Source organism: Chiloscyllium plagiosum, unplaced genomic scaffold, assembly GCF_037043375.1.
Source record: "Chiloscyllium plagiosum isolate Xiang-an unplaced genomic scaffold, Cpla_swu_hap1 HiC_scaffold_33, whole genome shotgun sequence".
Taxonomy (NCBI): domain Eukaryota; kingdom Metazoa; phylum Chordata; class Chondrichthyes; order Orectolobiformes; family Hemiscylliidae; genus Chiloscyllium; species Chiloscyllium plagiosum.
In genome coordinates, this window is record NW_028270171.1 from 6,931,291 (window position 1) to 6,945,471 (window position 14,181).

Consider the following 14,181-nt stretch of genomic DNA (forward strand, 5'->3'; position numbering starts at 1 on the left):
TCCCCCCAGTGATCATGTATGATTTCCTGTCAATGACATCATTAAGGTGGCAGCTTTGGCTTTTCACAGCTAATATCTATCCTCCACACTGGGAACCACCCCCTCCAAGCTGATGCACATAACTAAATCCATAGTAGTCTTATCACATTGAGCATCAGTTCCAATATCAACATTCAGACCCTGGTCAAGCCTGCAAAATGGATCATCTCAGTTTGCACAGTGGGAGATTGGAAAAGAACATTTGACCTCATGGTGGGTGCAAATTTAAATCACAATGTGAATTTTCAATCCCCAATAGTATTGAAGATGTGTAAAGCTCCAAAGCTTACATTTGTACTTTACTTCTGCAGAAGAACATTTTACATGGAAAATAGTGTCTCTTCTGCCCCAGAAAAGCACCTTGCCCCATTTCTCTCAGTTCAAGCTGTTAAAAACTAAACTGCTCTACCATCTTCTGAAGACAGAGCTACTTTATGTCCCCCTTACTCTATTGTGAGCCAAGCATCCCAAGCAAGGTCAGTATTAGTCGCCTATAACATTGGCCTGCATAAGACTCCACACCCAGTACTGGTGATAAAAATGAGAGCTGATTTCCTCCAAGTTAAGGAAACAATTTGGAACAGATTCCCAAAAATGCTACTTAGGTCCTATAGCTTGAGTACGTGAAGCCTCTGCAGTGCTAGACTAGTTTTTAAAAAAAAGAATTGCTACATTTGTCCCACATGGGTTAAAGTAGGCACTGCTGCATTTCCTCATGTAGAGGATAGTTATTCGCTAAGCAGACTGATGCTAATCAAAAGCAGAATCTCCATTCTCCAGCATGGAACATGTGGATGAGAGAAATAGTTTCCAACTTGGAAACAATATAGCAGTCAACTATTACAAAAGGTAGTATACCTTTGAGCACAATATTTAACATTTTTATTGCAAAGGGATAGCTTTAGAATCTGATTTTTTAGTTGATTATCTAAGCATTAAAAACAAATTGCTGGAAAACTCAGGTCTGACAACTTCCGTTACAGGAAAGTAAATATTACAGGTCCAGTGACTGTTCTTAACTGACTACACTCCAGATACCGCCAAACCAGGTTTTACCAGCAGTGTTTCTTCCTGATTTCCAGTAGCCAGTAGTTTTTGCTTCAATTTTAAAAACCTAAGCATCATTTGCAGAGTGCGTTAGTTGTGTCAAGCATTTAGATTGAGAAATAGTTTCAAACTATTGAATAGAGGCTGTTACTGCAAAACAGTGAGTATAGACAGAGTGAGCATTGCTTACAAGCCAAAACACTAAACAGTTGTGGAATTTCCAATTATGAGAGTTGCTCACTCACTCCAAGTCTCTCCACACAGCAGAATAAAACAATGAGCAAATTATTGGGACAAGCACTGAAACAAGGTCGAGTGAGAAGGATTTAGTGATCAGATGGTTAACAGCAGAAACCCAAGAACCGAGTGAAGTTAGGAAGTGACAAAGTACTCAGTTCCACAATGAACACTATTTTAATTTTGTGCAGAGCACAACCAAAGTCATCCACTAGAATGAAGTCACCATGTCCAACAAATGGAGTTCTTGAATCCCACTCAGCTCAGGGTGAGCCTGTCAAACAGGTACTCTCCCAGGCCATTCTCAGGGGCTCCCAGTCTCTTCAGGTTGGTGATGTGATCTCCCAGCTTCTTGATCATCTTCACTTGCTCATCCAAGTAGTGCCTCTCCAGGAAGTCACACAGCTGGAACAGGAGACAAAGATTAACCTCAAGGAACAAACCATGCACCTGAATGTAACATCCCATTACAGATGTGACCATGACCACCACACTGTGGTGAGGGAGAGGTGCACTCTGGGATGCCTGTTGAAATGTTAATGTTTTCAGTCTGCAGGAGACAGGAAGATAATTGATCCCCCAGGAGTACACAAACTGATCATTTCCTTCCAGGTTTTTGAAAGGAAAAAAAAATGAAGAACTCACATGAGGGTCAATGTGGCCAGAGGAGAGTTTGTGCAGATCCAGCAGACTCTGGTTCACATCCTTCTCCATCTGCAGAGCTCTCTGCATTGCCTTCAGACCATTGCCCCACTCATCCTGCTCTGGCTTCTGAAAGAAGGGAAGTCAGGAGAGAAAAAAACCCAGCTCATTATATACAGGTGTATCACATGCTAAATCTGATCAGTTAATTATCCCCAAACATTGCAGGAGTTAGATTTCAGGCCAATTGTTTTACTGACACCTTTGGATTTCACTGTTCTTAGAGCTTAAGAAATTTTAGAAACATGTACTGTGAAAAGGGCATTTTAAAAGAGAACTATAATCCAAAAGTATCTAAAAATATGCACCAATGGTGGTAATTCCTTGTTTTACTGTTCTATCCCTTTGGATCCTATTGAGCAGCCCATTAGAAACATCTTGGAGATGCAGAAAGGAGATGCTGCTACCTTCCACCACTATGGATTTTCTCATTAGATTAGATTAGATTAGATTACAGTGTGGAAACAGGCCCTTCGGCCCAACAAGTCCACACCGACCCGCCGAAGCGCAACCCACCCATACCCCTACATTGACCCCTTACCTAACACTACGGGCAATTTAGTATGGCCAATTCACCTGGCCCTGCACATCTTTGGACTGTGGGAGGAAACCAGAGCACCCGGAGGAAACCCACCCAGACACGGGGAGAACGTGCAAACTCCACACAGTCAGTCAGTCACCTGAGGCGGGAATTGAACCCGGGTCTCAGGCGCTGTGAGGCAGCAGTGCTAACCACTGTGCCACCGTGCCGCCCACTAATTCCTTGTTTCCTCAGATTACTAGGGGTGTTGGAATTGACATCTGAGGTTATATAGTTGATCATTCTTCCATGGGAATGTTGCTCTCCATCCAGTATTCTGGAGCATCCCAATTGCCTATTGCTGTTTCACAAGTGTAAACAAATTGCTTTATTTCAATTCATTGAATTGGAGGTTGCTCACCAAGACAAACAGCATTTAATTGAGACTAAACAGATTGAGTGATACTAGTCAGTTGGCATTCACAACTGAAATCTTCAAAGTTTGCAGAAGCTAACCTTGACATCCTGCAGGAGGACTCGGCCTCCACGCTTATTCTGGAATTCCATCAGTTTCTCAGCATGTTCCCGTTCCTCATGGGACTGCTCCTTAAAGAACTCAGCAAAGTGACGCAGGGCAACATCATCCCAGTCAAAGTAAGAGGACTGCAAGTGGAGATAAAGTGGGAAGCAAATCTCAATCTCATCCATGGCTCAATCAGAAAATAACCCATTCACCATATTGATTTCAATATCAGTTAGTTGAAGTTAGAGTGTGACAAAAGCAGAAAGTCATCATCGCCTGTGGATTGTGGCCCAAGGAGCAGACATTACATTGCTCTTTCAGAAATTAATAATAAAAAGACTACAACCCTTGGCCTGTAACTTAGTGTGCTAGTGTAGCATAGTACTGTGAAGGTCCCAATTGGGTACAGCTGTTAGACATCTCCGCACAGAAACCCTCTTGCTCAGTGCTGGAACCACTGAGGTCATTGATCAACTGAAGCTCAGAACATAAACATATTGACTAACAGAGGTAGAAATCTCAGTCAGCTACCTCATTACCAACCTCACCTACCTGAATAACCAGTGATCTACCATCTACTTTGCACAGATGTCTGACTGTGCTATATAGATAATTCACATTTCAAGTGAATTCACCTTTCCTCATTCAGTAGTAGTGAAACAGACACAGACAGCAGCTTTGTTATTTGGGCAGCTTTTAAAAACACCATGTTTGGTTTAGAGAAAGTTTTTTGAAAAAAAGTTGGTTATAACCAGCTAAACAAATAAGATAATACCTGCCTCTGCAGTCAGGAGGGTAATCACCAGTGGCAACACTGAAGAGTGACAATAAACTGGGGACCCTTAAAGGGCCAGTTATAATTTAAGGAAGGCCTAAAATTTCAATAGTTTCAGGGTGAAGTGTGTCCAGGGAAGGTGACAAGGACAACAGTCTCTATATATAGTTTGCTCAAGCATATAACCAAGGAAATTCCTAGATGATCTGTACGGTTATTTCACAGTCTTAACTTTAAAATAGAATCCTCAAAACCACAAGGCTTACCATGGAGAGGTAAACATAGGAGGAATAGAGCTCCAGGTTGATCTGCTTGTTAACAGCATCCTCACAGTCCTTGTGGTAGTTCTGACACACTTGGGAGGCTATCTTCACTATCACCCAGACAACTCTAGAAGTGAATCTCTTTCACCCAAGCTCTTGCATTTATCCTCCTGGGATATCCTGCACACAACCAGGGAGGGGTATCACCAATGATGATTGACAATCCCTGACAGCCAATCAGGAATCACCTATGAATGTAGGCCCCAATGAGAGAGAGGAGGTGGGTGTGTTAACTGGAGCTGATCAGAGGTGTAGCTTAGAGTCAGGTCTGGATGATTGGAACAGCAGGAGGTCACTCACCATCTCAATCCTGCTGGGGCACTCATTCAGGTCATGGTTAGTTTGCATCCTTTTAGAAGAAACAGATTTGGATGAGGAAAGATTTTAAAGTTTTCTTTTAAAAATTAAGCTCGTTGTGACCAACTGCACGCGGGGCTCAATGAAGAAGGGGAGTCAGCTTCTCAGCCTGTTGTGTTGGAAATGGGAGAGAAAGGTGGGAGATTGGTGGTAGAGCAAGGCAATTGTAACAGGAGCAGATGGGGCAGAGACCGAAAAATGTTCCCAACACAGGGGGTGGGGTCACAGTCACAGTCTAGTGATACAGAGTGTTTAGGACTGAGATGAGGAGAAAGGTCTTCACCCAGAGAGTGGGGAGCCTGTGGTATTCTCCGTCACAGAAAACATTGAGATCATAATATTAAATGGCTTCAAGAAGAGTTAGATAAAACTCTTGGAACTAAAGAGATCAAAGTGTTAGGGGAGGGAATGGGAAGATGATACTGAGTTCGATGATCAGCCATAATCGTATGGAATGGTGGAGCAGGCCGAATGCCCTCCTCCTGTGCCATAACGATTCTGTGGATGATCTGCATCTGAACAGCGTTTCCCTGCTGCCGCCATCTCCTGACTGACCTTTCTGTGGATTGTCACCTCGCTGTGATGGAGAGCCTCGAGTGTCCCGTTGAGTCTGAGAGCGATACCTCAAGAGGTTTCCACCTCCTGGCAGGACCACCCAGGACGGTAAGGTCAGAGGGAAGGATCTCGATGAAGTGTGATGCAAATAAAATCCTCACTGGCCATCCATCCAGGCAGAAGGTATTTGTGTGCTACCCCTGAGGGTTGGTAAAGACTGCAGCAGGATGGAGATCCCCAGTCGACATTTTCTTGGCACTTGAGCTGGATCTACCTTCTGTAAAGGACTGTGTCTGTGCTGATGTGCAACAGTATTCCTATGCTAAACAATGCTCTGTACAAGATGTCTACCCGGAGGAACTCCAACCCCTCCATAAACACACAGAATTTCCTGGGTGGACAGTCAGAATTTTACAGAAGTGGGCCATTCAGCCCATCATGTCTGTACTGGCCCCTGAAAGAGCTACCCAGCTAGTCCCAGTCTCCAGCCCTGTCTCCATAGCCCTCTAATGTCATTCCTTTTCAATATCTATCCAGCTCTCTGTTGAACCTCCTATGGAATCCACCTCTCCCACTCTCCCAGACAGCGCATTCCAAATCCTAGGAAAGAAGTTTCTCCTCATCTCACTCCGAGCTCTCTTGCTGACTAATTGTGACCCCTAGTTACTGACATACCAGCTGGTGAAAACAGAACATCCTCCTTCACCCTGTCAAAATTGCTCATAACTTTGAACACTTTAGTAAAGTCACCTCTTAATATTTTCTGCTCCAAGAAGAATAAGCTCAAGTTCTTTAACTTTTCCTTGTAACTAAAATCCCTCTTTCTAGTACTATTCTCATAAATCTCTTTGTGCTGTCTCCAGGGCTTTACTATCCTTCCTTGAATTAAGGTGTCCAGATCTGAACACAATACTGGTAAATGACCAATGATTTGTAGAAGTGTGGCATCATTCTCCTTCTTTGATGCCTCTTTTTAAAAATACAGGAATCTCATAAGCTTTAACAAAAGTTTCTTCTTCCCTGGCCACCTTCAGAGAATGATGTACTTGATCCATGAGGTCCCTGTGTTCCTGTACTTGTCTCAGAGTAAAATTTAGATTGTTTTATCTCTTCATGTTTCTTCCACTAAAATATATTTCTGCAGATTTCTCTGCTTTGAAATGAAATGATTGCTAACATCAAACTTTACCCAATAAAAATCTAATAATCTGTTTTGAAATCTTCAGTTCATCTGTCTATATGCATGTGTGTGAGGATGTAAGCTCCTGTGTGTGTATACTTGCAGTATCCTATGAAGAAGCCATTTCTGACATTATCCTGGACAGTTTAGTTTTAATTTGAAGATTATAACCCTATTCCACACCCTCGATGGCCCATTGGAAAAGAAACAGTTCCTGCGTATCAACCTGTCAAATCCATTAATCCTCTGAAAAATTTCAATTACTGCCATTCCTTAACCTTCTAACCAGAGGGACTTAGGCAAACTGTTGTCATAATTTAACCAGCTCTTTAAGTCGGAGTGTGTTCTAAAACATTCTGCACTGTACCATCTGCATCCAACATACCAGAACTGAGCAGTCTAGATGTGGTCTAACCAGAACATGACAATTTCAGAAAGAACTTTCATTCAGAGGTATTCAAACCCCTTTGTAATCAGGGCTTTTATTGAGTTCAAACATGGCAATTTGCCTTCTTGAATTCATTGCCCATTTGGTGAGCATACCCAAAATGGCATGAAGGACAGAATTCCACTCTAGCACTACTGAAGGAATGGTGATATATTTCCAAATTAGGACTGAGTGGCTTGGAAGGGAACTTTCACTTAGGACAAGGGCAGAAAATAGGTAGGAATACTACCTCGTGAAAGTGACAGGGGGCGTGGTGAGTTGTTTAATGAGCCTTTGAATTTCTACAGTATGTTATCAGATAGTGCACTCTATAGTTGTTAGTCAGTAGTGGAGGGAACGGAGTGTTTGTGGATATTGTACCAGCTCAAAACAGCCCCCTTGACTAGAAGCTGTCAAAATTCTGGTGTTAGAGTATACCTGTTGTCCTGATCCAGTCTCTAACACCCTCCAATGATCAGATGAAACCCCTCAAATGAAATCATTCAAAAGACAGTCGCTTTACTGTCCTCAAGGAGCTTATAAATGTCTGTTCTCTAAAATCAGATTCAGCACAAGTCTACATTCAGGTGAGAATACTCACTCTAGGATGGTGATTTAACAAAACCATTACCTGGAGCATCAGGTCCAATACCAAGACTCAACAGGATGAGCTACACCAGACAGCTTGGTAAAGTCTCTAAACCAATTTCACTGGCCCATTTTACATTAGAAGACTTGAAGAGAACATTTGACCCAAAACTGCAAATGTAAAGCACAGGTTGGAGTTTCTCAGTTATATATAGAAACTAATGTTCTGGTATTTAGTTTATGCTTTTCCTTGGAATGAGAGAAGTGTTTTACATGGGAAATATGTCATTTCCCCAAAGACAAAACTACCTGCCCCATCTCAGTTTATGCTGAGAAAGTGATGCTTATTTTATGGTTTAAACAAATAAAGCAGATTCTTTATTCGCCAGCAATAATGTCTGCTACTTGAGAAACCAACTCCTGAGCTCGGTAAACTATAGCTTATCCAAGCAAGTCAACAGTGATGTGTTATGTATATGTGATTATCTCCTACAAGAATGAAGGTAATGTTGTTTATCTACTAAAGTCAAAAGGAGTCTATCCATTAAAACAAATTGGAAAGAATTCAGGTCAGGCAGCAGCAGAGAGAAAACAGTTAATGTTTCAGCTCCTGGGTGAACCTTCAGAAGGGTTTCCTCTGCACAGATTTTCCAATAATCTGTTTTGACTTACAGTTTTGTATTTTTAAAATCTAAGCATTGCTATGGACAATACAGTTGGTGTCTAACATTTAGACAGTGGACTGAGTTCTGTGTTTAGTGAACAGAGGCTGTTCCTACAAAATTGTTCCATAAGCACAAGACTGGTGAATTAACATTACTTCCAATGCTAAAAAGCTTGGGCAGCTGTGGGATTTCCAGAGAGAATTGCTGTATTAAAAAGCTTTAAAATACTCAGTGGATTCCAAAGAAAGTAACTTACTGGGGCAGGTATTGAAGCAAGAACAAAAATCTCGATTAAATAAATCAAATGTTAAACAGCCAGAACCTTCAAGAACTTGCACAAAGTACTCCGTTCCATGGTGAACACTATTTTAATTTTGTGCAGAGCACAACCAAAGTCATCCACTAGAGTGAAGTCACCATGACCAACAAATGGAGTTGTTGAATCCCACTCAGCTCAGGGTGAGCCTGTCAAACAGGTACTCTCCCAGGCCATTCTCAGGGGCTCCCAGTCTCTTCAGGTTGGTGATGTGATCTCCCAGCTTCTTGATCATCTTCACTTGCTCATCCAAGTAGTGCCTCTCCAGGAAGTCACACAGCTGGAAGAGATAAATTAGTCAGTCAAAATCATCAAAAAAACCACAGAAAGTGACACCCCCATTACAGAGGTGATCATCACTGCCATATTGTGATGAGGGAGAGGTGCACTCAGGGGGATGCCTTTGAAATTTGTAGTTTTAAACAACCTGCAGACAACAGGATGGTAATTTGATTTTCCCCTCCAGGGAATTCACAAAGATAGTTTTCTATGTGTAGGAAAACTAACTCACATGAGGGTCAGTGTGGCCAGAGGAGAGTTTGTGCAGATCCAGCAGACTCTGGTTCACATCCTTCTCCATCTGCAGAGCTCTCTGCATTGCCTCCAGACCATTGCCCCACTCATCCTGCTCTGGCTTCTGGAGGGAGCGAAGAGGCAGATATTTCACTTTCTTACAGGTTACTTTATTTAAAAAAGGAATGTGGCATAGCATTATGATTAAGTGGAATGAATTACTTCAAATCTACATCAGCACAATTGGTAGCAATTGAGCCAGATAATATTTGAAGCAACTAGATTTAAACTTAAGTACAACTGTTTAATCTAGGAGAGATCAATCAAACCCCAACCTTGACATCCTGCAGAAAGACTCTGCCTCCACGTTTATTCTGGAATGCCATCAGTTTCTCAGCGTGTTCCCGTTCCTCATGGGACTGCTCCTTGAAGAACTCAGCAAAGTGATGCAGGGCAACATCATCCCGGTCAAAGTAAGAGGACTGCAATCAAGGACAAAAATCATTGCTGCCAACATGAAGTCTCCCAATTCCAGACAAGGAAACACCTCCCTTGTTAAAAAAGTCACTGACTCTAATCAGGTGAATTATTTGCAAAGTGTCATTATAGCACAAAGTGATCCAATTTTACCAGAGCTAAACTAGTCCCACTTGCTTGGGTTTAGACCCTCTCTCTAAACCTTTATTCATGTCCAAAGGAGTATTAGATGTTATAGCTGTACCTGCAGCTACAATTTCCTCTGGTTGAGGATTCTGCACACAAACCCCCACTGAAAGTGGTCCTCCAGCCTTTTCAAATCTTTCCTACTCACCTTAAGCATATGCCTCCTAGTTTTGGCCTCACTGAAAATATTTTGCATGTTCACCCTATCCATGCTGTTAGTGATTGAGCCTCTAACAAGGTCATCCTCCACCTTTTATTTAGGAAGGCAAACCCTCCAATCCTGTGCATACAGTCCGATTTAAAACCGCTCCAATTTAATATCATTCTTATTAGGTGTGTAGCCAGAACTGGAATTCCTCGAGGGAGGGGCTTCAACATCCTGTTGGAATCTCAACATGACATTCCAACTCTATACTCAAAGTAATGAAGGCAAACAATGCTAAACCACTCTTAACCACCCTTATATACCAATGACAAAACCTTCCAAGAAATTATGTACCTGAATCCTTAGGTCTCAATTCTACAATACTACCCAACACCCTATCATTATTCATACAAGTCCTACCCTGGTTTAAAGGACAAGGCATCACTTATCCAAATTAAACTCCATCTACCACTTCACCCAACTGAGAAAACTGATCCAGATCTTCATAACCCAATATAGTCTTCAAAAATCCACCAAGTCACCAATTGTATGGCACCCACAAACTTAGTAAACATGCCTCAAATCATTTAGGAGTAACAAGATTTGGCCCAGAACCATTCCCTGCACAATATCACGAGCCACAGGCCTGCAGTGCCAAAAGTAACACTGAATACAAGATTGGCTTGATTGGAGCCAGTTAGCAAGCTTCCTGAATGTCACATGATCTACTTCACTAATTAGTCTACATGCAGAACCTATGGGTTGAAATTCTTTCCTTGTGAATGAGGAAAGGAAAAGGGATACTTAAAATCAAACTTAAAACATTCAGAAAACCTCTTGTTACTTATGACCATTTGGAAACAAGACCCAACCTCAGTCAGGGAATCTTTCAACCCAAAACAGGCTTCTCAGCTCGGTTCAATTTGCAACAAGTTAACTGGTTAAGCACAGTCAGGTATTAGGGCTCATTGTAATACTAAGAGGGGCCCAGGTTAGTGTTTCATATGCTCTAGAGATAGGTCAATATATCTGGAGATTTGATTAGGTTATTTATTTAAGATAGTGAATCCAATTAAATTGAGCACAAACTACTTTCAGGTCATATCAATAATATGAGACAGCAATTGATTAGCAAGACCTTCTTTAAGATAAAAAAAACTCCCTTCTAAACACCATAAATTGACTACAGAGAAATACTATATCTTCAATATAATGTAGCCACAGCTTTAATTCTGAAATAAACAAGCCTCACCATGGAGAGGTAAACATAGGAGGAATAGAGCTCCAGGTTGATCTGCTTGTTAACAGCATCCTCACAGTCCTTGTGGTAGTTCTGACACACTTGGGAGGCCATCTTCACTATTACCTAGACAACTCTAGAACTAAGCCTCTCTCCCACAAGCTCTTATATTTATCCTCCTTGGCCATCCTGCACTCAACCAGGAAGTGGCATCACCAATGATGATTGACAATCCCTAATAGCCAATCAGAATCTCCATGAATCCAGGCACTAAAGAACAGAGAGCAGAGACTAAGACCGAGAGCCAATCAGAGATTTGGAATACAGATGATGATTCAGATGATGATTCTGTGAAAAGGAGACCATGCAGCCTCTCAGGTCTGTCTCCCCCATTCAATTATATCAGCACGAGTCTGGCTCTTCATTTCATATCTTTGCCTTAGTTCCATATCGCATCATATTCTCAACTTATAAACTCAACAAAACAGTTTTGAAATGTTCTATTGACTTTCAGAATGTTGTGGGAGATAATGTAATTTGTGTGAAAAAATCATCAACATGATTAACATAGCTCTGATTTGAAATTATTCTCCCTTTTCTACGATTATTTTACCACAGGAAATATTTTTTCTCTAACAGTACAATTAGATCTATCCAAAGCGCCTGAATAATATTCATCCTTGAGTCTTCCACGCTCTTGCAAGGACAAGACTAGTCGATGGAAACTACACTCATAATGTAACCCCCAGCTTGGAGCTGAGATAATGCTGGTGAATCTCCGCTAACCTCCTTCAGAAACCCTATCAGAACTAAACACTGTGTTCCAAATGTGGTCTAATGAGAATTCTACACGTTGGAATATAACATGTCTGTGACAAAACCGAACATGCTCTGGTCTTTTTAATTAGGCTTTAATATCCAAGCACTGTCACAGGGTTATGACAGTACCGAGGGTGGCCGTTCAGCCCATTGTATCAGTACCAGTTCACTGAGCATTTCACCAATTGTCATTCTCCTGCACTGTCCCTGTAACCTCCATGTTCTTCTCTTTCAGATCTCAGTCTAATTCCCTTTTGAATGCTTTGATTGAACCTGCCTCCAACACACTCTCAGGCCATACATTTCAGACCCTCACTAATCGATGTGTTAAGGTTTTTTTTCTCACATCACTTCAGCTTCTTTTGCCAATTACTTTAAACCCGCACTGTCTTATTCCTGACCCTTTCCCAAACAGGAACATTGTCCTCTATTTGTTCTGTCTGGATCCCCTGTGAAATTGAAAAGCTCTTAGCCCTTTGTTCTCCAGGGAGAACAACGCCAGCTTCTCCTGTCTATCCTCACAACTGAAATTCCTCAAACCCGGAAGCATTCCAGTAAACCCCTTCCACTCTCTCTCCAAAACAATCACCTCTTTCCTCAAGTATGATGTCCAGAACTAGACACAATACTCCTTTTGAGGTCAAACTTAAGCAAGTTCAGCACAACCTCTTTGCTCTGGTGCTCTATGCCCCTATTAATAAAGCTCAAGCACAGTGTGCTTCATTTACCACTCAACCGGTCTTTGCACCATTAACGACTATGCACATATGCACCATCCAAGTTCACCCACTCCTGTGCCCACTTTAGAGCTGCACCTTTTATTTTATATTGGCTCTTCATGTGCTTCCTGCCATTTTTTTCTGCATTGAACATCATCTGCTATTCCCTTGCTCGTTCCACCAAGTTGTCTACGTCCTTTTGAAAGTTCACACTATGCTGCTTCCACAAAGTGTCTTATCACATACAAATTCTGAAATTGTGCCCTTTATATCAAGGTCTAACTCATTAATTTGGACTGGAAAAAACATGGCTCCCACCTGGAAGCTGTGGAGCTCCATTACAAACCTTCCCCCCAAGTCCAAAGAACATCCATTAGCCATTACATTCTGTTTCCAGTCACTCAGCCAACTCCATATCCACGTCACTGTGCTGCCTTTTATTCCAGGAGCTTTAACATTGTTCACAAGAGTATCATGTGGCATGGTATCAAATGTCTTTTGGAGGTCCACGTAGCCCACACTGACAGCAACCCTCTTGGTTAGCTCTTCAAAAAACTCCTGCAAATTAGTGAAATGTGGTGTTCCTTTATGAGATCCATGCCAGATCTCCTCAAATGATCTGCATTTGTCCATGTGACTATTATGCAATTTTCTACTCCCATCTACAGTGCTTACTGTCACTCACCCCACAGCATCACTCTCAAAAGGGGATAGGGACTCTACTCCTTCATCGATCCCATTTAGTAATGGAATGAGAAACCTGATGCTGTAGGACAGTCCAGCTAGAAGTTATAGCCCGGTCTCAGAATTCATAACTCACTGCCCCATTACTCCCCAAACTCAAAACTATTTCTCAAACAGATTTAAATGCTCTTCCCCCCGCTCCAAATAAAACTTGTGGATTATGCTGATGTTGGGTTTCTAGTCGAGCAAAGCCAATGCTTTGCTTTCAGACCTTCACAATATTGGAGCTGAACAAGTTTGTAACTAGGACCTTGCCTTCGGAGCGTAATCCATTCCACATTCCCATGGTGTAGTCCCTGGCTGAGAGCACAGCTTTAAAACTAAATTGGAAAAGTCACCTGCATGGGAGCCAGATGGAAGTAGGAAACAGAACAAGAGGGTGAAACGCTTTGAGCCTAACTTCACTTCTTTTGTTGTTCGCATGCTAAGTCTTATTCCCAAGAAATCCTCAGATTACAGATAGGACCTAGTTTGAGTTCCCTCTGCAAACTGAGTCTGAAAGCAAGACCTTTAGTCTGATGCCGTAAGTGTTTTCACTGCTATTTCACAGATGTTGCCCGAGAAGGTGTAATGGTGGATGGAAGGAGATCTGAACAATTGATGGCTTGTCATTGTCAACTAAAAGACAAGAGCACACGTCAGTATTTGGTTGTAAGGTCGGAAAAGGAAAACAAAATGTAGCTAAGTGTCTAAATTCTTCTGGAAAAGAAAGTGGATAACATGCCACAGAATACAAAAGGTAAAGAACTAGAGGACTAACATAACATGAAGTTTTTATTAATATAACCAAAACTTCACTGAGAAATCCCTTTGCAGGAACAAATGATGCAACTTTTCCCATGGAATTGAATCAATGCACACAGAAACCATTTCAACAACTAGCCTGAGCAGGTGTTGAAGTGAGTAGAATTTATACTGTTGATATTTTCCAGTTATGTTTCCCTGGTTGGCCAGTACTCAAATCATACAAAAAAGAGATTAAAGCCAGTTCCACACATTTTATTTCCATGTAGTATGACAGTATAAATCAAAGCATTCACCAGAATTGGGTCATTATATGGAACAGTTTGTTCAATAACCCTAG

The 14,181-nt window shown here is 41.7% G+C and overlaps 2 protein-coding genes across 2 annotated transcripts; both read right to left on the reverse strand.

The window, feature by feature from the left end:
- Positions 1-1,581: 1,581 nt before the first annotated feature.
- Positions 1,582-5,802, reverse strand: LOC148141191 (ferritin heavy chain A-like). Its single transcript, XM_087978012.1, has 5 exons — positions 5,754-5,802; positions 4,110-4,216; positions 3,062-3,208; positions 1,969-2,094; positions 1,582-1,728 (listed from the first exon to the last, which is right to left on the reverse strand). Exons 1-5 carry the CDS (start codon positions 5,800-5,802, stop codon positions 1,582-1,584), a joined length of 576 nt encoding a protein of 191 aa, XP_087834138.1.
- A 2,585-nt stretch (positions 5,803-8,387) lies between these two features.
- Positions 8,388-10,929, reverse strand: LOC122542153 (ferritin, heavy subunit-like). The gene is made up of 4 exons (XM_043679571.2): positions 10,828-10,929; positions 9,103-9,249; positions 8,766-8,891; positions 8,388-8,534 (listed from the first exon to the last, which is right to left on the reverse strand). The coding sequence occupies exons 1-4, from the start codon at positions 10,927-10,929 to the stop codon at positions 8,388-8,390; spliced, it is 522 nt and encodes a 173-aa protein (XP_043535506.2).
- Positions 10,930-14,181: the final 3,252 nt, after the last annotated feature.

Bases quoted from the DNA above. Each gene is read 5' to 3' on its own strand.
- LOC148141191 (XM_087978012.1), bottom strand. From the start codon at position 5,802: ATGAGCAATTTTGACAGGGTGAAGGAGGATGTTCTGTTTTCACCAGCT. The intron at 3,209-4,109 runs GTAAGCCTTGTG...CTCCACTTGCAG, and splicing joins CCTATGTTTACCTCTCCATG to TCCTCTTACTTTGACTGGGA. The intron at 2,095-3,061 runs GTTAGCTTCTGC...CCCTTCTTTCAG, and splicing joins TCCTCCTGCAGGATGTCAAG to AAGCCAGAGCAGGATGAGTG.
- LOC122542153 (XM_043679571.2), bottom strand. From the start codon at position 10,929: ATGGCCTCCCAAGTGTGTCAGAACTACCACAAGGACTGTGAGGATGCT. The intron at 9,250-10,827 runs GTGAGGCTTGTT...CCTTGATTGCAG, and splicing joins CCTATGTTTACCTCTCCATG to TCCTCTTACTTTGACCGGGA. The intron at 8,535-8,765 runs GTGAGTTAGTTT...TATCTCTTCCAG, and splicing joins CTGGCCACACTGACCCTCAT to CTGTGTGACTTCCTGGAGAG.